Genomic DNA, 23,169 nt, shown 5'->3' with positions numbered 1-23,169 from the left:
GAAGTTTTAAGTCTGTAGTCCTTTGTTGCTTTTTTAGGCTCATGGCAAAGGCACCACCCCTTGGAAGATCTGCCTAGAATTTACCTTTCAGGCGGTGCTTATAACAACAAAGGAAAGCTGGAAAATACCTCAAAGTTTCCATAATTTTTCTAGAAATTCTTAGGCGGTTTTCCAAGTTCTGCTGATTTCGTTTGGCAGCACAGAGCTAAGGTCCTTAGACTGAGAGCATCCTTACCACCACGACGGGCCTCGTCTTACATCTGAGGAAGCTTAGATATGGGGAAGGAAGTTTCGATGCATAACACACCTTCATCAGCATGGGCTAGAAGCAGTGTCTCCCATCGTAGGCTTCTCTGAAAAGTCTCTTCATCGGTTTTCCCATCCGATAAATACAAGTGAACAATGAACTATGACGGAAGAAAAATGAGAAATGGGAATTTTGGATAGATCCCTGCCCTGACTGCGATACCAAAGGATATTTTAGGAGAACATCACAGTTGTCCCCCAAGTTACTGAAAGTCCACTGCTATATCATCAAGAAGAGGCTTTAGGGGTGCCTGGGTGACTCAGTCCGTTGAACATCCAACTCTTGATTTTGGCTCAGGTCATGACACTGGGGTCGTGGAATCTAGCTCCCTCCTCAGGCTCCACGCTGAGCACGAAGCCTGCTTAAGATTCTCTCTCTCTCTCCCTCTGCCTGTCTCCCCTGCTCATTCTCTCTCTCTCTCTTTCTCTCTCTCTCTAAAATTAAAAAGAAAGAGAGGCTTTAAGTTGGCAATTCTTAATCCTTTTGAGGTCATGGACTCTTTTGAGAATTTGATGAAAATTATGAATGCTCTCTCCTCCCCCAATAAATACATACACACTGCACACGTACAAACTGATTTTACAGACAATTTCTAGTGGTGTCTATACCTTCTAATGTCCATACCTAGAGCAGTGCATTAAGAAAAATTGTGGAGTCACATTGGACTTGGCAGGAAAAAAAAAAAAAAAAAAAGCCCCTGTTTGACTCGTGACGTCTTCCCAAATAGCATGAGAAATGGGTATGGCATGGAGACTATGAATCTACCATTCCCAATTTTTAAATCTTTCTTGTTCTAAATAATTTATTCTACCTTGTTATTTTTTAATTGTCTGTCTCCCCTAGAACATAATCTCCACAAGAGAGCAGAGATTTTTGTCTGTTGTCTACTGATGTTTTAGTGGTGCCTAGAACAACAACTGGCAGAAAAAAGGTGCTCGACAAATGCTATTGAAAGAAGAAATGTGTCCCCTCTTGAGAATACTAAGCTACAAAATCTCTTCCCTGCAGACTAATATTTGCTTTGATTTATGATGCAGTCAGATGCTTTGTTTCAAGGGCTATCTTCTCTCTACATCATTTTGAAATTTACACACTAAGTCTGTATTTGGTTTTCAGCGCTTTTGCCAATTTTAATCATACACTGCTGTCCTTTTTCTATTTTTCTAGATTAACCTCTTTTCTCCCACCAAATGACCACCATCTCGATTGTTTCAGTTCCAGTGACTAAAGGTAATGTATGTTTGGCGGCATCCGTTTACAAATTAAAGGGAGCAAAATGCAGTACGCTTAAATGACAGCAAAATAGATGTCCATTTCTTCAAATATATTTGCTTGATTAGTCAGCTCTAAACGTATTGAAGTGATATAAATAGTGAATATTGAAATGTTTGTATAAATAAGCATTGTTTATTGGCAGCAGCTATGGAAGTGTATGGAATAAATGTGGTTTGAATGCCTAAAAAGTGTTCCTTTAAATGGTTTCAATATGGCCTCGTTCCCATTTAAATTACTTCACAAACCAATTCCCTAGATATGGTACAAAGTCAATTTCAGTACTTAAATTATCACAAATTCTGAGGTAGAAGACAACGAACTAATGAAGTTATATGCTATTTTGTGATCTTCATTCCTAGGTTTAATCAAAAGCAGTGCTTTACGTTTTTTACTTAAAACATTTGGCCAAAACGACAAGGAACATTTGATTGTGCTGCAGTACAGAGCTGCATTTTGAAATTATACCAACAAAACCCCCAAAACCCCTTAAAAAATGAGGACAATTTTTTAAGTTTAGGGCCAAGTATATGCAGTTAACATTCGTAATTCCTTAGCACTCTGTATTCACAGCCAGCAAACTTTCAAGATATCTGGCTGATGAGAAAGCTGGCAGAGACCATATAGGATGAGACGTCAGTGCTATGAAGTGACGCTGGTGCGAATTTATTGCCACTGGTTTCAAGGATACTTGCCTCAAGAAGCTTATGCACTGAAATGACTCGATTTTTAGATACACCCACATAATTATTCGTAGTGCTGAAGGCTATGGCCTCGATGCCCTTGCATGGACACTCATGCATACCCGAGTTCACACTCACACGGGCAGTCATGCTCCCACATGTCCCATTAATTGACAAGAACACTGTTCAGTTGACTGATCGAGAGCTATGCAGTCCAAAGGAACAGACTTTGAGACAGCCCAGGGTTTCCTCTTCTAGTAGGTTTAAAACATTTTTTTTTCCCCTCACTAACTTCCTTCCTGTTCTAACTGCCAGTACTCAGAAGTCAGAGTAAGAGACAGAGGCACCCCAGAGAGCTGTGAGCCACTGAATGTAAGTTGAAATACCTCGGATGCGGGAGGCTCTAGGTGGGCGCAGGGAAATGTGGTAAATCTCTCAACTAGGCTACGACCCTCTCCAGTTTATTATTTTTTTTAGAAGGGCAATTCCTCTTTAAAACAAACTTCATGATAAGAAAGTACTAAGGAGGCTGTTGGAACAGTTCTGCAGAGAATGGGGAAGTCAGAGCAGGGAATGTTAGCAATGACTCAGGGGAGAGAGCCCCGTGAGGGAGGGGAGGGTGTGCCCTGCAGCCCTGGGGATGAAATCCTGTGTGTCTGGTGAAAAGACTATGAGTGTAACTGCTGCGGAGTGCCCGGAGGGGTTTCCTACAAGGTAGGACTGGGCATCTAGCCGAGTTCAGAAGCACAAAGACTGTGGACACAAACTGGTGTGGAACATGCTGGTAGATGATGGGTTGCTGCTGGGGTGGAGATGTGTGGTTTCCTGTTTTTAAGTAGATTGAAAGAGACTGATTGCAAAGCAAAAAAGATAAAGACTCAAAGCTGTCAAACATTAAACTCGTTGCCACTAAAGAACTTTTCTGGGGATAGGAGGGAAACGCATAATGAAAGCCTCCCTTGGAGTACAGTGGGATTTAATAATCGAAGGGAAAGTATGGTATAACATATTGTTATTTACTTCTCAGTCATGCAGAGACAGATTTCCACCATGAACAGAAACCGTTTATTAAATGCCTGCAGTCTGACGGGCGGAAAGATAGTGGGTATTGTTGTCAAAAAATAGCTCTTTACATTCAAGAGAACTGAAGGCAGACATGGAAGGCACCAAATAATTTATTAAGAGATAGGTTCTGGGGCACCTGGATGCCTCAGTCAGTTAAGCATCTGACTCTTGATTTGAGATCAGGTCATGATCTCACGGTGTGTGGGGTTGAGCCCCGTGTCAGGCTCCTGTCAGTGTGGAGCCTGCTTGGGATTCTCTCTCTTCTTCTCCCTCTGCCCCTCCCCCTCTCATGCATGTGTGCACATTCTCTCTCTCTCTCTCTCTCTTTCTCTCTCTCTCTCACTCTCCCTCTCTCCCTCTTTTTCTCTCGCTCTCAAAATAAATAAATAAACATTAAAAAATAGAGAGAGGTTCTACAAAAATCCAAATAGATCTGTTAGGATACCTGATCTGGGAAGCCACTAAATTTGGAGACCATTAGAAAGAAGTGTTTTAGGCATGACCTGAAATTCTTTCTTCCCTTTAGAGGACGCTCCAGTCAGCATGTCTTATAGATCTTGTCTGTAATTAAACTCTAGACCTAGGGTAATTTATCCTGGGTCTGATAAATCCTAGGGAAGGCAGACTGCTTTCATAGAGAGGTCCCATAGTCACCCCTTCACGTGGAGACCAAGAGCCACTGAAATCGAGGTGAGCGTGTTGGATCCTCACTGCAGGAACGATCAAGCAAGGGAAATCAAGAGGCCGGTGTTGGCCCAGGAGGTTCAGACACGGGTAGACATCCTTGATCTTTGCCATTGCTTTGTTTTGTTAAGTGGACAAGAAAATATCCCTCCCAAATCCAAATACGACACAAGCATAAGTAGTAAGATCATCTTGCTCTCTTGTAAGATGTGTAGAATTCTGAGAGAAGAATTCATTCTTCATGTATGCTACACAGTCCCAGCACTTGTGGAAGAGCTATGTCACAGATGTACAAAAGCTGACTGGAGTGTTCCAGGGACTGGAATTTCGTCCTTCCTTGTTTGGGAGAGCATGAATCTGTCCCTAGGGAAGTGTGCTGTGAGCAGAATCGAGGTTCTGTTTTCAGCAAAGTCACCCTGACAGAAAGATTGGCCTGGGAGCACAAAATGTTACAAACTGCAGCTAGCAGGGAGAGAAGCCCCAGGGAGGAAAACCTAAGCAGATAAGCAGATAGAGAAAGAACCAGCATCTGTCAAGCGCTTTCTTGGTAGAAACTCAACTCTGAATCCTGAGAGGACTCAGAGGAGACAGTAAGGCTCAGAAGTGTTAAATTATTTGACTAAAGTCACATACTGGTGTGAAAAAAAAAAAAAAAAAAAAAAAGAACCAACAGCTACAATGCCTTAGAAGGACATTTTAAGAAATGTCTCATGGGAGAAATTTTCTCTAATCCCTTGTTTGTAGGTCAGTGTTATGTTGTCAGGGACCTTGGATTAAAGTCCATACTGGCATACCCGGAGATGGGTCTCATGTTGCTCCCGAAACTTCAATGTTTATCCCCTCAGCAAGCACTTACTGAGTCCCCTGTACTCTGGTCACCATAGCCAGAGCTGGTAAAACGTCAGTAAAGCTTTCTTAAAGGGCCTGATCTTGTCGGCACAAGGGATTATAGAGAGTGTCTTTACTTATTTTCATGCTTAATTTAAAACTTCTGTGACTGTATTGAGTTATGGCAGTGTAGTATTTTGCTTAATAACGGCCTAATGAAGTTTTTGTTGAGGATTATTTAAAATAAATATTTGCAGGGGCGCCTGGGTGGCTCAGTCGGTTGGGCGTCCGACTTCGGCTCAGGTCATGATCTGCGGTCCGTGGGTTCGAGGCCCGCGTCGAGCTCTGTGCTGACAGCTCGGAGCCTGGAGCCTGTTTCAGATTCTGTGTTTCCCTCTTTCTCTGACCCTCCCCTGTTCATGCTCTCTCTCTGTCTCAAATAAATAAATGTTAAAATAAATATTTGCAGAGGTGCCTGGGTGGCTCACTTGGTTAAGCGGCTTACTTCGGCCCAGGTCATGATCTCACAATTCATGAGTTCAAAACCCATGTCAGGCTCTCTGATTCAGCATAGAGCCCGCTTCAGATCCTCTGCCCCCGGCCTCTTTGACCCTCCCCTGTGTGTGCACGCTCTCTCTCCCTCTGTCTCCAAAATAAATAAGCCTTTAAAAATAATTTAAAAATAAAATAAATATCTGCAAAAATACTGAGCATAGTAACTTCACAGGGTAGACACCCAGAAAAGTTGAATGGGTCCACTGAGTCCTCTCTCCTTCCACGTATGAATCTGGGTTAGAAGGATGTGTTGTGAATACACAGGGAAGAAATTATGCGTTGGTTCTCCCACCAAGGAAAATGTTAAAGAATTCTGCATCTAGTAATATGTCCCCTCCTCTGGATTGATTTTAATGTTTACTGACCCTAATAGGGACTCTCAGGCACTTAGTCGATTCCCCTCATCCAGCTTTGCTCTCTTGGATGCTCTTCCTAGAGCTAAGATGGTGGAAAGCAGCCCCGAGGAGCCTGGGAAGCACCAATCCCGCCATGGTGCTATGGAATACTGAGAAACCACAGAGGACTCCAGAACCCAGACAGCTTGTGGTGTCCTGAGGGATGACCTTGGATTCCCCCAGATAAGCCAAATCACCAGACAGCCAGGAAAGCAGAGCCAAACCCTTGACCAGCTCTGACATGTGGACCATCCTTCAGGGATGGCCCAACTCTCCAGAGCTGGGGAAAGTGGGACGTGTCCTGGTCAGCAGGGAAGGGACAGGACACGGTGACAGAGAATGCTCAGACTCGCATAGGTACTTCTCTGATGGAAATCCCCCTACTTCTGGTACTTCCCTCTCTCATCCCCACCACTTCTATCTAATAATATTCATGGCCTGCGTGTCTAGATACGTGAGTGATCTGACAACTTGGAAACAGAAGTTAAATCTCCACAGTGTTTTGCTCCACAGCCAAAGGAAGTTTTCTCCATTGGCCACCCCTGTGTCTTTTATCAGTTCTCATCATTCACAGAGTGAACTCTGGCTTCAATTATGAAAGGGAGCAATAAATAGAATCTAAAATTAAATTGCCCATGAGGAAGCTTTTTTAAAGAAATAGAATAGTGACAGTCCCATTTTCAGGTTGATCCAGTTAATAAACAATCCTTGCGATTCCCAGAACTTCTTGTCTCTTCCGTACGCCTCAAAGAAACAAAATCTATTTTTAGGAAGGAAGGAGTGGACGTTGTCAACACCGCAGATCCAAGGGAAAGCACTTGGTGCCTAGGCAGTCAGTGACCTCACTTTGCTGAAAGTGTTCAGCAAAACAGATGGCATCGCTGGGAAGGGAGCAGAGGACGAGCATGGGTCCTTTATTCAGCATCTACCATTGGCCAGGACAGCCGGGAACTTTTCATGTCTTTGTTCCAATTCTTCAACCCCATAAAGAAAGATTATTACTCCTCTACTACTAGTGGAAAATCTTGGGCTCGACTAGGTTGATAATTTACTTGTGTCATGCAATAATTCAGTGCAGACCCACATTTTGTTTTTATTTTACTTTTTTAATGTTTATTTATTTTTGAGAAAAAGAAAGAGAGAGAGAGAGAGAGAACACAAGCGGGGGCAGGGAGATACAGAATCTTAAGCTGGCTCCAGGCTCTGAGCTGTCAGCACAGAGCCCAATGCAGGGCTCGAACTCACCGACCATGAGATCCATGACCTGAGCCAAATTTGGATGCTCAATCCATTGAGCCACCCAGGTGTCCCGCAGAACCGCGTTTTGAATCTCCGACCCATCAGACTCAAAGTCCGTATTCTAGTAGGCACTGAAGATCACCTTTCTTTGACATAACAAGGTGATTTGTTTTATCTAAAGTCGAGTTTCACCTTTTCTGGCCCTCGGCTTATTTAGAACTGCATTAGTGAACCAGACAAGGGTGCTCTATCCCGAGGTGGGTGCAAATTCTTAAGGGTATTTCACTTGCGAGGTCTTGGAAATTTCACTGAATTTGCAAGCAAAACCACCAGTTTGGTGCTATGGCATTCTTGCACCATGAGGAAGCATTCTAATTTAATGTGGCATTTTAATTGAGCCTGAGAGGATTAAGTTCCTAACTCAGCACACCCTTCATGTTTACACTGCTTTGCTGAGTAGCAAACATAAGGGTGTGAGGGTTTCACTGTGAAAACTCATCTGTGGAAGCATCAGTGAAACAGAAGATAAAGATAATGAGTAGTAAGCACACACACACAAAACCAGTATGTGCTTCAGGGCCTGACGGAGCCCACGCTAACCTCGTTAAACACGTAATTGTTCATTGTCCATTCCACTTTTACTGTTTAAAAAAGCCAAAGTCAAAACAACATACAAACAGCAACAACGACAAAAAAACCCCAGCTCTGCTCTTTGTGGAACAGTGGGTGAGCTGCAGAGGAAGGTGAGAAAAGACCAGCCAGAATGTTCTACACAGATGGACTGGGTTCTCCCCTACCCCACCTCCACTTCCTCTTTTCTCGTTTCAGAGGCTTCTGTAAATTAAGGAGCATTCGAGCATTCATTGTATTAGGAAGAGGTTTCAGAGACCCTTCCAATCCAATGATTTCATTCTGCAGAGGACAAAATCCGGAGCACAGGGAGGTTCGGTGACCTGTGCCAGGTGACTTGGGCAGAGTTGCATGGAAACCTTCTTTATATGACACTTCCTTGCCTTGCTAAAGCCTGCAGAGTTTTGCAAAGAAGCATTTACCGCAGCCTGGGCACCCTCAAGATAGATTCCCAAGAAACTAATGGGTTCTATAATTTTATCTTTACTTCTTAATAAAGACGGCTGAAGCAACAGATCGTTGCTCCTGGAAGCCAGACAACCTGGGCTCAGATATAATTCGGCCCCTTATACAGCATGTCATCTTGGGCAAGTTACTTACCTGAGCTTTAGTTTCCTGAAGAGAATGATAATACCCGTCCTCAAGGCTGTCATGAGGATGATGAGATAATCCTCAGGAAAGCATTTAGCATTATGTAAGTTAACTATTATAATTATTACCATCAATAAGAGAACCGGTTTTTCTTTTTTTTTTTTTTTAATGTTTATTTATTTATCTTTGAGAGCGCAAGTGAGGAAGGAGCAGAGAGAGAGGGAGACACAGAATCCGAAAGCAGGCTCCAGGCTCGGAGCTGGCAGCACAGAGCCCAATGAGGGTGTCGAACCCACAAACCGTGAGATCATGGCCTAAGCCAAAGTCAGCCGCTTAACCAACTGAGCCACCCAGGCACCCCGAAAATCAGTTGTTCTTTAGATGATACTTGAAGATAGTCTATAGAATTTCCATGACATGCCTATTCTCACTTTAGCAAGCACCCATAAAATGGGGGGATAGAAAGAGAAAACGGATATCTGTGGTTAAATATATGCGCACGTATAATTTGGGAAATCATCATCAAACTATATAAGCTATTGTGGCTGAGGCTTTGGCAGGATCTGAAGTTCTGCAGAGATGAACTGTGAAATGAAAAATGCAGTTCCTTTTGGGAATTCATGCAAATCTGAAATAGTAAAACAGAGATAGATAAGTCTCTTGGGTACACAAGTAAAATAAGGTAACTGAATGACTGTGGCTTAGTGGACACATGACTGCAGGGCAGGAGAAATCTACAGATGGAGACCTTAGGAAAGATACACTTAGAGGTTGTGTGCTCCAGCCCCCCAAACCCCAAGATAAGGAGAGTAAGATCCGCAGTATTTGAAACATCTTCTCAGGGTGTTACAGCTGATCAGTAGCAAAGCCAGAAACAAAATCCACTCGTGATGAAGTCCTAGTTCAAAGCAGAGATAATTATCCAAAATCAAGTATATTGAACAGAACTCTTCCCCAAAGAGCTGTGCCCTTTGCACTTTTGCTCCTCTGCCAGGCTTTGTGTCATTCCCTCAGATATAGACATTACCCGGTATCTCCTTCTGCTTCTACATAAGCCAACATTTGGGGTTTGATACACATGATTCTCAGCTGAAAGCTAGGTGGGATCAGTGACCCAGCCAGGCAAGCTTCCATTTTAACACTCAACTCTCTGCTTCATGTTTCCAAGAAGTCACAGTGTCAAGGTCATGTTTCTAATCTTGGACTCCAGTAAAGCCTAGGAGCCTCTAGGCTGCAAGCACAATCTCATAGGTGTATTCCTTTTTTCTAAGTTGTGACTTTCACCAGATTTGTCAAGAGACCTACAGTTTCTGAAAAGATGAACCAACCAAACCACTGTGGTTGTCCATCCCCCAGCCCTCTCTCCACTTTGGAGAGTAACTTAAACACCAGTATGAGTGTGCTAAAGCACCGTGTCTTATAAATAGTAGGTGCTCACCAAACATTATGCTTTAAAGAAGTTTCCTTGAGAATTGCTTTTCCAGTTCTTTATTTCTTGTATTATTATGTTTTCATCTTTTTCTACTCAGCTTTCCAGATTGAACTGGTTTGGGACCATCTAGCTTCATATTTCCTTTTTATATGTTATGTGATTAAACCAAATTATTTTGGGGCGCCTGGGTGACTCAGTCGGTTGAGCGTCCAACTTCGGCTCAGGTCATGATCTCACAGTTCGTGGGTTCGAGCCCTGCATCAGGTTCTGTGCTGACAGCTCAGAGCCTGGAGCCTGCTTCAGATTCTGTGTCTTTCTCTCTCTGCCTGTCCCCTCCTCACACTCTGTCAATCTCTCTCTCAAAAAATAAATAAACATTAAAAAACAAACAAACAAATTATTTTGATGTGGTCCTGAATTTTCTCCTCTTTACTACAGCAATTTTATACAGTAACCTCATGCTATTCTCTGCTCTTACATGTCTTTTAAACAAATTTGTTTCATTTTTGTGAAGCAATTATTGTATACCTGTTTGCAATGAATCAAGCAAATTTAGACTTGACATAAGTCTCAGATTTACTAGTAAGAATATCAAGATCTAGATGACAGATAAATTGACTTGCCAATGATCACACAGAGGTTGGCAAACCCTGTCTGAGATCAGGTCTTTGTCTTTGTCTCTCCCTTCTCTCTCTCTCTCTCTCCCTCTCTTTCTCCTTTCAAAATTGAGATATCAGCCTGCAAAATAATAATTCCCTGCAAGTTATGGAAATTACCTTGGGCTAGTTAGTGGGTACGTGTGATATCTTTTGATGGTCGGACTTCAAGCAGATGATTTGTTAGAGCCAAGCGATATATTCCAGAAAGGCCTTTTGAAGAGGGCCAAGATGTCCTCATCTATAGATAGGCTTCCTGATGACCTGTCCACAGGTTTGTTATGTGACTTCCATTCTGGGTATCTAGTCAGGCTCCTGGGTGTCATCAGAGGAGAGCCTGTCTCTTCTGATTAGTCTTATCTGGTTTGCTCTTCATCTCACTGCTTCATGATTGTCCTCAAACTACCTACAATCTACAATCTCCACCCACTGCGCCCTTCATTATTTTTCTAACCCGTTCATTCAGTTTCCCTGAGTGTTGTTTGGAATATGAGTTGAGCTGGTCATGATGTTTATTGTGCTGTGAGAGGCTCAGCTTTGAGTGGTGCTGAATCTTGGGCTGAAGCAAGAGTTGCCATAGGAACAAGCCTGCCTGCTTCCTTCCTGCACAGGAAGTGGACCTGGGCATTGCAATGCTGTTTGCAGACTTGATCAAGCGCATGGTGTTTGGCTTGTTATTTTGCTAGCAGAGGATCGATGAGCCAAGAGATAGTGTTTCTTTCTCTTCTCTTTCTTTTCCTTCCTTTTCTCTTAAAATTGTTTTTGTTTGGCTTCACTTCCCAATTATTTTCCTTTCTGATGCCAATGATGGAGACATCGAAACTCAAAACCGTAACTGGTTTTGGCCAGAGATAGCTTCACCCCCTGGGGGACTTTATAGAGGTTTGCAGAGTCATTTAAGATGAGATATGCTAGATATTGTCTCACAGTTGTGCCACTCAGGAACAATGTAGCCTTTAACATGGCAGGGAAGAGACATACTCTTGGGTGAGGACTGAAGGAAATCAGGAAATTATCTCCTTGCCCAAATACCTCCTGTGTTTCCCCCAAATAGCTCCATTGCTGCCAGCCATGGGCCTGAAATTCTTCCAGCACAGACTTCTTCCTCTTTATTAGGACACTGCAGTTCCAGCTATAGGAATTTGAGCATTTCTCTTAACCTCTGACTTTCAATTTTTTCAATGATTCAATGAGGGCTTGGAATATATCACCTCTAAGTTTCCTTTCTGCTCTGAAAATCTCTGACTACACATGCCCTAAAATGGGTAATTTTTTAAAAATCTATTATTCAGTCACTAACAATTAAGTGTGAGTAATTTAATTAGAATCATGCCTCAGGGCACCTGGGTGGCTCAGTCATTTGGGCATTTGACTCTTGATTTTGGCTCAGGTCATGATCTCATGGTTCCGCGAGTTTGACCCAATCTGCACTGGTGGTGCAGAGCCTGCTTGGGATTCTCTCTCTCCTTCTCTCTCTCTGCCTCTCACTCTTTCTCAAAATAAATAAATCAATTAAAAAAAAAGAATCTCCCCTCACTATTTTAATACACAGAAAGTAAAGGTAGATTATAATGTGATAATGGAAGAAGACAGACTCCAGAGTATGCCCAGATGAGGACTTAGGGCATAAAGTCACTAGAAATCTGGGTAGGGGAGGTAGTAAAAGGGAAGGGGATCCAGAAAGGGGAGATCAATGGAAGGTAAAAGTAAAGACATACTAATCCTTACCATTTCATCTGGAGGAATTTAATTTTGTTATTTTATGTCATTTCAAAAGAACAGAAGATCTTTAGCTATATAGAACCAAACAAATCAAACAATGGATGTTTATAAAATGCCTCCACTATTCAATTATTATGGGCGATTCAAGAGAAACACAGAACCTGGTACCTGCCCTCAAGGAGTGTTGGATGGGAACCATTCCTACACCTCAGGCAGGTATCATAGGGGTCTACAACGTTGCATGACTTACCTTTGAAGTATTGCAGGAGTTCAGGGAGAGATTCAATTAATGGGAAGATGCCAACTCTTTCTTTGGCTTCCTGTGTTTTGAAACCATCATAACCGAGACTGTACAACGTTAAGAGCTTTGACACTGGAGGGGTGGTGGCTGGATTCAGAGAACTGTGGTCATTTCTATAATTATTTGAACTGGGGCTCTCTGCTCATTATTTGGGGCTGCCTGTGTTATGTTGCTTCGCTTACACATTATTCACAAGTGAGCTATTTCTTTCTTGTCAGTTTTATTCGGTGAACAGGAGACATTTGTCACAGTGCAGAGAAATTCAGGAAGATCCGAGAAAAGACCAAATGCATTACCTTCTCATCGCGTAAAAATATGAGATTAAATTAGGAAACAATATCCTGGAAAATCCCTGACAATGACAAAAGTCCATTAGGGCAAGGATGGTGTTACCAGTAGCCCCACAAACATTTTCCATATCTGTGGACTTTTGGCTAATGGACTATCGTCCTCTCTGTCTCTAAAATAGATTAAAATGACTGAAAAGGACCCAGAAGCACACCTGGAGGAAGATGTTGATGAGCTGGACAGCAAGCTCAATTACAAGCCTCCACCTCAGAAGTCGCTGAAAGAGCTCCAGGAGATGGACAAGGATGATGAAAGCCTAATCAAGTACAAGAAAACACTCCTGGGGGACGGCCCTGTGGTGGCAGGTGTGTGTGTACAGGGGGATGGAGGGAGGTGGGAGGGCCCCGATCAGGCATACATTTTGGCAACACAGGAGCAGGTGCAAAAGAAAGAATACCAAGTGTTTCCAGGGCTCAGTGAGTGAGGCACGATCTATATATGCTGCATAAAGTGACAACTGCAGGATTAAGTCCTTTTTGGAGATAAAGTGCAAGTTGGCATTGAAATAGGCAAAAATTACACATAAGGAAGATCTAGAAAGAACTTCAGACTACCACTCAGATGGCATTCTCTCCATTCTCTCACATTTTCTTTCCTTCTTCTCTTTCTCTTCCTTACTCCTTACTTAACCGTTCATCTCTTCCACATACACAACAGCAGAATTGGATATAGATGGACACTGCCCATCTAGCAGAGGAACTTACCCACAGCCACTCAGGAAATGTTTGCTGTTGATAACTAAGATGGGCCTCCAAAAGCTTGACACAGAAATAGTCCTGCTCGAGTTTCTGAGGCCATTAAGGCCAACATAGTGAACCTGTCGCTTTCATCTGTATATTGGCTCCACATTAGAGATATCATTTTTCTTTTTATATTCCTTCTCTCTTACTTGAAATGTACACACACTGTACCCACATGTTCTCTTCCCTAAAATTACATTCTTTTCTGAATCCTGCAGACCCAACAGCCCCCAATGTCAAGGTCACCCGGCTTAGCCTGGTTTGTGACAGTGCCCCAGGACCAATCACCATGGACCTCACTGGTAAGTGGACACATCTGTTCTGTTCAAAGGCGTCTAGCGATATCTCAGGGAAAACTTAGTCTCTGCCCCCTCTCCCAGCAAAAGGAAATGCCAGCAAGGTGAATGCCAGACACATGTATGCTGGCATCGGTTCACGAATCATTGCTCTCAGAGTGCAGTATTTACCATGCTTAATGAAAAGCTCAATCTCTGTCTCTAATTAATTGGAGGGAGTGCAGTCATAAGCATTGGATGTATTTACTTGTATCATAATTACTTCAGAATTTTATCTCTACACAGTACCAGGGGAATTACTATCCATATAAAGCGACTGATGATGGAAATATTAAGAAGCAAGCTGTATGCTTCTGAAATGTAATATTTACACATTCTAAACATCAGAGAAAATATTCATCTTACATCACCTAGAGACCTTACTTGAAGGCAAGAAGCAATCTAAAATCTTTTATTAATTTTTTAAAAATTTTTAATGTTTATTTTTGAGAGAGAGAGACAGACAGACAGAGCAAAAGCAGGAGATGGGCAGACAGAGAGAGAGGGAGACACAGAATCCAAAGCAGGCTCCAGGCTCTGAACTGTCAACACAGAGCCTGATGCAGGGCTCAAACCCACGAATCACGAGATCATGACTTGAGCTGAAGTCAGACGCTTACCCAACTGAGCCACCCAGGCACCCCTAAAATCTTTTAAATAGTGCTGGAAATTCTACTGTTACATACTATTTTAGCCTAAAGCTCTGATTCTTGTATAAGCAACTTCCCCCACTAAAGATGTACCAATTAAGATGTTATTTCTTTTCCCCTTATTGTGACAAGGGTCAAGTCCTTTCCTGGAACTTAAATCTTGAGGCGATAAAGACAGGCTGAGAAGTCAGGTATTATGGGTGACGTGTGCATCCCAGGGTAGAGAGGGAAGAGCCAGGAGGTTGAGGGTGTCCGAGGTAGATCTTCAGCAAAAAATAAAATTACCAGATTCAAAAGGTGGACTCATGAGACAGAGCAAAGCATGACTCTAGAACAGTAGGCTCAGCGGCCAGGTGGTTCCCTTCTCACAGGACATATCCACTCTTTGCCTTATATGGGCTTGTCTGAGGGAGGAAATCAGAGGCTGAGAAGACACACTTCCCCTTCAACTGAAATCATTACAGCAGACACAAGTTCAGCTACCCCCACATTCTAAGCATCTCTCTAGGAGAATCTCTCTCTCTCTTTCTTTCTCACCAGGACTCGGGCCTCTTCCTGTGTGAAATTGGGTAATGTTACCAGGTACAGCTGTTAATTTGTTAGATGGGGTCTGAATTAGCTCTGAGGAAATCTAAGGGCCTGATGGTATTGCAGGGAAAACTCAGTTTCTTTCACTTTCCTAGCATTGGGATGTCTAAGTTTGGTTTTCTGTCACAAAAAGGCTATTGAGGTGAATCCCAGTATAAACACACACACACACACACACACACACACACACATACATATATATAATACCCATAATATACAGTATATATAGAAAACAGTGTGTGTGTGTATATATGTGTAAATATGTACAATATACATTATATATATATATAGTATATATACAAAACTGTGTGTGTATATATATATATATATATATATACTATATAAACGCACACACACACACACATATATATATATACTACATGGTGTGAAGCACATGCACAGAGCTATGCAAAACAGCAAAACACACACACAAACACACACTTACCCCTGAAGGTCAGATGACACAGGATCACATTGGGAGAAGAACAGAGAGTGATTATCTCCATACCTAAAGTACAGGAATTAGAGTCAGATCCTGGTTTTATGGGTCCTGAAGCTTTTATTACTTAAGGTACTCTCCTTAAGGAAAATAATATGAAATTACAAATGCAAAAGCAAAATTAGGTACAAAGTGAATATATATCTAGAATGATAAAAGGGAAACCAAGAGAAGTAAATTTTTTTAAAGCTAGAAAATGCCATAAACATCACCAAATCTACAAAAACAATTAGGTGGTACTACCATATAATATTTTTCTTATATTTATCTATTTGAGAGGTAAGGGCATATTCTTTAATCATCTTTTTGTTTGGCCACATATGTGATATCATTTTCAATAGAGAAAATAGCAAGATCATTCAGATGTTCCTCTAGGATCACTGATTAAAACTTGTTTTTATTATTGACAATTAGAAAAGACATTGTCAGGGGCACCTGGGTGGCTCAGTCAGTTAAGCGTCCGACTTCAGCTCAGGTCATGATCTCACAGTTTGTGGGTTTGAGCCCCGCATTAGGCTTTGTGCTGGCAGCTCGGAGCCTGGAGCCTGCTTCAGATTCTGGATCTCCCTCTCTCTCTCTCTGCCCCTCCCCCACTAATACTTTCTCTTTCTCTCTCTCTCTCTCTCTCTCTCTCAAAAATAAATAAACATTAAAAAAGAAAAAGAAAAGACATCGTCACACACAACTCACTGCTGTTAATACCTTATATATTTTAGGGTTGTCATCAAACTTGGGGGAAAAGTACTATCACATTTCTTCCATATCTAGCTATAAGATTTCAGCTTTTCAAGTGTGTGTGTGCGTGTGTGTGTGTGTGTGTGTGTGTAGCAACTAGTCTCAAATATTCTTTGAATTGAGGGCCATGAGGACTGTGCTGCTCTGATGAGCCCAGCAAACAGCTCCGGAGTTTAAATCATTCATCTTCTTGTGTTTCTCCTTCTGAGGAGAATAATCTCTTTCTAAATCTACTTCTACAGGGGATCTTGAAGCTCTCAAAAAAGAAACTTTTGTGCTAAAGGAAGGTGTTGAATACAGAGTCAAAATTAACTTCAAAGTGAGTTATCTTTCCCTGAATGTTTTTATAAAGCTTAAATTCTTCCTATAATCAGAGAAAGAAAAAACCCAAATGTCTTGCATTAACATGCTGTCATAGTTTTTGTGTTTCCTTCCCCCTGACCTCCCCTCTCTAGACTGTCCTCTCCCCAACTCTGAGCTCTACCTGCTGAGGCCCACCCTTGCTTCATGCCTTTTCCCAACCAGAGCCCTCTCCTTGAACTCTCCATTGATAACCAACAGGACTGTTCTGTGAACTCCCAACGCTCCCGTCCATGAAGCACACCCTATTTTGTATTGTACCATTTGTGGCATTTCTTCCCTGTACAGCCCAAGCGCCCTGAGAAAGGGAGAGATTATTTATCTCTTGTTCCCAATATCTTACCCAAAACTTTGTAAATGATATTTAGTGAATACTTATTGAGAAATCGATAAATGAATGAATCAATTATTAGTAAACAATGGAACAGATAGAGCCGCAGTTCTAATTGCTCAATGGTTGTATAAATCCAGGAGTACGGACCTTGGCAAATAACTGGAAACTACAATTATAGTTGTGGAGCAAGCAAACAGGTAACAGCAAAAGCTGAACAGGAATTGACATATAAAGAATGAACGCATACCCCATTGAACAGCCAAAAGCAAGAAGAAAAATAATCTTGACTGAAAACAAATAAGTCAGAGATGTACTGTTTGCTCTCAATTGCTTATATTTGCCTTGGTTGCCCTTCTCAGCCATATCCTTCAGGGACCTTTAGGGCCACCAAGGAAGACCCCATCTGCCCTCTGTGTTTGCACACTGGGCTCTTCTTTCCCCTCAGTGCAGGGTTGATTCAGGGTCTGTGGACAATCACTCTGTACCACGTATAATTATGCCTCAAAATAATTTCATTCTGAAAATACTTGTTGATGCCTACTCTACAATATGCACTGAGCCATGGTTCACTTGCTTGTTTCGTGTAGTATTATTCATTATCAAAGCACCCGAGAGTTTGGTATTGTATCTAAATATGCCTAGAATTATATCTAAGGCATTGCATCCGAATATGCTTAGAAAGGGTTACACATCAGTTGAATTTTTAATCATTAATGCTATTGCCTTAATTTGTCAGTTTAGTAAGCCCATTTGTACCAAATGAAGGAGGTAAGGTAAATTTTGATGGGAGTAAGATGAGAAGAAAAGGTCTGGAACATAGGCCTCTGCTGTGGTGGGAAAGCCGAAGAGGATGCAGTGGTCGGGGTTACACATTAGGGTGATGCAGGAGGAGGGCACAGAAAGGAGTTTTCAGGTCCCACCCGCTTCAGATACTTAGCATTGTCTCAAGCAAGAGAAAACCATTCTCTGTGTGCAACCCACACAATGTTAACCAACCTGTGGCCTGTCCCAGAGTGGGGCTCCAGTTAGAAGAAATGACAGGTCAAAACTGGAAATAATTGAGAAGCGTTTTAAGTCTTTACTGACATCTGCTGAAAAGTATCCAAGAAAGTTTGCATTTATAACACCAGCATCACATTCCAAAAGTCCTCTTGCATAATACATCGCAATCCAGGCCTATCTCAAGAAACAAGAAAAATCCCAAATACAAAATCTAACAGCACACCTAAAGGAAATAGAAGCAGAACAACAAAGGCAGCCTAAACCCAGCAGAAGAAGAGAAATAATAAAGATCAGAGCAGAAATAAACAATATAGAATCTAAAAAAACTGTAGAGCAGATCAACGAAACCAAGAGTTGGTTTTTTGAAAAAATTAACAAAATTGACAAACCTCTAGCCAGGCTTCTCAAAAAGAAAAGGGAGATGACCCAAATAGATAAAATCATGAATGAAAATGGAATTATTACAACCAATCCCTCAGAGATACAAACAATTATCAGGGAATACTATGAAAAATTATATGCCAACAAATTGGACAACCTGGAAGAAATGGACAAATTCCTAAACACCCACACTCTTCCAAAACTCAATCAGGAGGAAATAGAAAGCTTGAACAGACCCATAACCAGCGAAGAAATTGAATCGGTTATCAAAAATCTCCCAACAAATAAGAATCCAGGACCAGATGGCTTCCCAGGGGAGTTCTAGCAGACGTTTAAAGCAGAGATAATACCTATCCTTCTCAAGCTATTCCATTATCTGTCTTTCAATGGTGTTCAGTGTTCTTCTCTTTCTTCCCCCAAAACCTGGCCGGGGGGCATGGTTCTTCTAGTTTCTCCCCCTTTTCCTTCTGCTCCCAAGGACGCGTAGTATCTCTGACTTTCACAGTCCTCTGGTCACCAAGGCTTCTTCCTCTGGGAGTGGAGAGGAACAATGGGAAGGCATGCAGACAGAGGAAGAGAGTTCTATGAATATTCGTACTTCTCTATTACCCATCTCAAACATATTTATACTAAATGAACCCTCTATGGAGCAGTAGAAAAACAGAAGGCTCAGTTCTGAAGTCCTTATGGTGAGTAGCAATCACCATTACTGTTTTCCAGTCTTTTTACCACCAGACCACATCTCATAACAAAGACCAAAGGACTAGCTTAGAGACTTCTAGAAAAATGCATTCACTTTTTTCTATTTGTATGAGCCACATCTGGCAGAGTAATCAGAAAGTTAGGGCATCACTTTGTCACAATTTCTTCCATGGAGTTGTTTTCATTCTGTATGCTTTTGATAGATTTGTATGACAGATTTTACTGAGTGACCATCTAAAACCTAAGCTAGGGTTCATGGCTGAGCTACCTCATTGCCAATAAAACAAAACATAGCACTGATAAATTGGTTTAATTATTCTGTCCAAAACAGGAAGGCAGCCATAATTACTGTTGGGAGAAATTATTTGAAGATGCTTTCATTCTTCATCTTGGTGAACAATTAACCAAGCCCTCCAGCTAATGACGCAATGTCCACTTTATTTGTTTGTATAAACATGAGCACTGTATAAAATTAATGGGCAATGCAGTTCAGTCCTAGGCAAAATGAATCATGGAAAAACAAAGTGCTTGGGCTATATATATTTTCATCCTACTTTAGTGAACTTTCTCTGAAAGGTTTGGGAAAGTGGTGACATCTCAGGCAACATGTGAAAATACCAGACATCCAAAATGCTTGCCAAACACGAGTGGATTTCACCCATTATTTATCAGTTTAGTAAGCCTATGTTTCCATGAGGCCCATCTCCCCATCTTTAGACTCCAGTCTCAGTGACATTACAGGCACAACCATCTTTTAAATCTGATTTTCCATTACGGCTTTTCTCCTTGTTGTTTGTTTTTCATGCTAGATAGATCATTTCTGAGGTTAGGGTTTTCAGGTATTCACATAATATTTTCCATTGGTACCTTTGTAGCCTTTCCCAAGACAAGGACAGTCTTGTGGCCAGTAGTATCAGGGAGGGGAAGATCAAGACTGTTCTTAGGACCTTTGGAGGAAGGATAAATGTAATGAAGAACACTGAGACAATGTTTTAATTAAGCACCCCTCTCCCCCAAACCAAACAGCACAGTATTCCATGATTAGAACCAGATTGGCAATGTTGAGTCTTGTGATCTCTCCAATCTCTGTCTCACCATCACATGAAATGATAATAGTAACACTTATTCTGAATTAAATCTCAATCTTCTTCCGTCCTCAGAGAAAACTGCTAGGTAGGATAAGCATGAAAGATGAGGGAAAATGAAAGACCTATTTTAATCTGAACTGCTTGGATCCTTCCCACCTACAGGTGAACAGAGATATTGTGTCAGGCCTGAAATATGTTCAGCATACCTACCGGACTGGGGTGAAAGGTAAGGGACCCACACTTTACATTGTCCCAAACTCTGCTCCCCACTGATACTTAATCTTCTGCTTATTAACAATTTTAATCATAGGCTCATGTAAGAATCTGATTAAAAGCTATGGGCGCTCCCCCTAGGAAAAAGCACATATGTACCTCTGACCTCGACACCAATGGTAAGGCCTACGTCCAGAGATCCAGTTTAGACTGGGTCCACCACTAACCTTCAGCATTCAGTTTCTGGAATTTAAGCTTATTATTCATAAAGGGGAAGAGTAACCAAGATAAGTTTGAATAAAGATGGAGTATATTAAGATACTCTCAAAAAAAAAAAAAAAAGTTCACAGGTATACATGTGTCAGAGAAATCTAAGACCAGAAAGATCTATCTAGTGGTATGTGTTATGCATGTCTTTTGGAAATGGGAGACGGAAGTAGCATGTGGGCAGCTGTGGAGTGGAGGTAGGGGAGCAGGGAGCAGCACTGAATTTTTTAAACAAAGAAATAGAATCTTTCTAGAGTTGAGAAAAACTGTGATTGAGACATAATGTGACACTACTCGGTCTGCAGCTGCTCTTGACAAATTGTACCTAACCTGTACATGCCTTGGGGAACTGCCTCCAGTTTCCTTCCATTATTGTGGGCAGGGAGAAATGACACTTGGAAAGATGATGGAAGTACTTTTACAGTTCCATCTTACCTTGGGGGCTCTCTCCTTCCAGGGGTGTGAGACAGTACTGCCCAGATCAGTTCCATCAAAGGATTAGGAGAGAATTGTCTGATAAATTTGCAGGACACAGACAACCACTCAATGACTCAAACCCCACAGAAGGTTATTGACCTGGAAGATCTTAACTGGTCTTTCCAATACCAAGTCTCATGAAAAAATACTTCTGTTTCCTATTTTCCTTGGGTATAGAGACTATGTTGCCTCAATTAGGCAAGAGGACGATGATATGTCTGTAGCTGTTCCTCCAAGCTTCTTCACAACACTTTACAGCTAACTACACTTTGCCTGCCTGTTTATCTACCTAGCCTTAGTTACAGTTTCTAATGCTCTACTTAATATATATCCCAGTTATTCACCTGTTAATAATTTGGGTTGGCTATTTTCAACATTTGTGAAGACTTTTTTTTTTTTTTACCAAATTATTGATTTTCCCCATCCATCCAATGATTCCATCCATGAGTATTGTTCATTCTGATCACCCTCTGTTACCTTGTCTCCCCCAGTTGATACGTTCATAGAACGATAGTTTGTAGATTAGAAGAAGTTCATTGCATATAGGAAGAAACAGAGGCCTAGAAATGTTATGTGACTTAAATAGTTGCAGAGCTAAGATCAGAACTCAGGTTTCCGTTAATGTGGAGTTTTTTTTATGGTATAATCTGCTACATCTACCATAAAAGAGTCTTGATCCCCATAGCTTTAAGGCACAGATTTCCCAACTCTACTGATAGTATCAGCTGTGATGCTTTTTAAAACACTGATTCTTGGGACCACCCATGGAAGATTACTTGTCCATAGTATCTGAGAGTGGGTCAAAGAAAATTGTATTATTAAAAGGTACTCCGATAAAAAAAAAAATATTTTCAAGAAAATAAAAAGGTGCCCCATATAAATCTGACATTTTGCCAGTATTGGAAACTGTGGCTCTTGGCGTTGATCACTGTGAGCTGTGCTATGAAATTTCCAGTTTGCTGTGCTTGTTTTCTCTTTCAGACTCTTACCCTAATGAACTTTCCTTTCTTCCTAGTGGATAAAGCGACATTTATGGTTGGCAGCTATGGGCCTCGGCCAGAGGAGTATGAGTTCCTGACTCCCATTGAGGAGGCTCCCAAGGGTATGCTGGCCCGAGGCACTTACCACAACAAGTCCTTCTTCACCGACGATGACAAGCATGACCACCTTACCTGGGAGTGGAACCTGTCTATTAAGAAGGAATGGACAGAATGAGTGCATCTGCCCTTCCTTTTCCCCACCTTGCCACTCGGAAGTACCTTCTCTGTCATATTCATCACCCTGTCCCTCCTCCCTGTTCAGAGCTAGGTCCTTTCCCCAATACTCCCCACATTCTGTTATCAATGCTTCTTGTCCCGCAATGTCTCTCAAAGTGGTCCCTAGCACAAGATGCTTAACACCCAGACTTTAATCCTGCCCATTCCTTCCAATCCTCATCATGGCCAGATCTTCAAAATTCTTCATTTCAATACATGGTCATTTAGTATTTCCTTCTATTTTTCCCATGCGAGCAACTAGAGGCCAGGAAATAGGCAAACTATCACTAATAGTCCTTTGCCTTGGGTTCCAGTAGCTCATTCCCATCCCTGCATTCTTCTGTGGTTGCTGCTGGCTCAGTGAAGGTCCCTAATCACGTTGCCTACCAGTTGGGGTTCTTCTTTTATGGGAGACACTGTAAACAACACAAGAGAATAAATAAAACAGTTGTATGATCTGACTGAGACCCTCATTTCCCTGCCTTCTTTCTTTGAACAAATATGATAACTACATTGTTTACATTTGTGAGTTTCCTCAGAGCATATGTGTGGGCTGGACACAGTAGAGACGGTATTTACATCACTAGGAAATGTTTAGTCTCCCTGTTCTAGTGCAATGAGCAATGAATATTCAGAATGTGAATAGTAGAAGTCCTGAGATATTTTATTTTATAGTAGTACCATATGGAACTTTCTCCTGAGCTTGAGACCCATATATCTTACTACCTATGGGAATCCTATCTTGGATTTCAGAGGGCACGTGTGGGCCAAATCAGTCACTGCTTTTCTCCTGCTTACGACCTTCCAATATAATCCCAGTTGCTTTGAGAATAA

The 23,169-nt window shown here is 41.7% G+C and overlaps 1 protein-coding gene across 1 annotated transcript; it reads left to right on the top strand.

Moving 5' to 3' along the window:
• Positions 1-2,535: 2,535 nt before the first annotated feature.
• ARHGDIB (Rho GDP dissociation inhibitor beta) lies at positions 2,536-22,802 on the top strand. Its single transcript, XM_042945897.1, has 6 exons — positions 2,536-2,634; positions 12,830-13,013; positions 13,667-13,750; positions 16,498-16,574; positions 20,285-20,348; positions 22,095-22,802. Exons 2-6 carry the CDS (start codon positions 12,836-12,838, stop codon positions 22,292-22,294), a joined length of 603 nt encoding a protein of 200 aa, XP_042801831.1. The 5' UTR covers positions 2,536-2,634; positions 12,830-12,835; the 3' UTR covers positions 22,295-22,802.
• The last annotated feature ends 367 nt before the right edge of the window (positions 22,803-23,169 follow it).

This window comes from Panthera leo, chromosome B4 (assembly GCF_018350215.1).
Source record: "Panthera leo isolate Ple1 chromosome B4, P.leo_Ple1_pat1.1, whole genome shotgun sequence".
NCBI lineage: Eukaryota > Metazoa > Chordata > Mammalia > Carnivora > Felidae > Panthera > Panthera leo.
Note: the sequence above shows the minus strand (reverse complement) of the source record. Positions and strands in the feature narration are given on the sequence as shown.

Excerpts from the sequence above, each read along its gene's own strand:
- ARHGDIB (XM_042945897.1), top strand. The coding sequence starts at position 12,836 with ATGACTGAAAAGGACCCAGAAGCACACCTGGAGGAAGATGTTGATGAG. Across the intron at positions 13,751-16,497 it reads AATCACCATGGACCTCACTG|GGGATCTTGAAGCTCTCAAA; the intron begins GTAAGTGGACAC and ends CTACTTCTACAG. Across the intron at positions 16,575-20,284 it reads GAGTCAAAATTAACTTCAAA|GTGAACAGAGATATTGTGTC; the intron begins GTGAGTTATCTT and ends TCCCACCTACAG.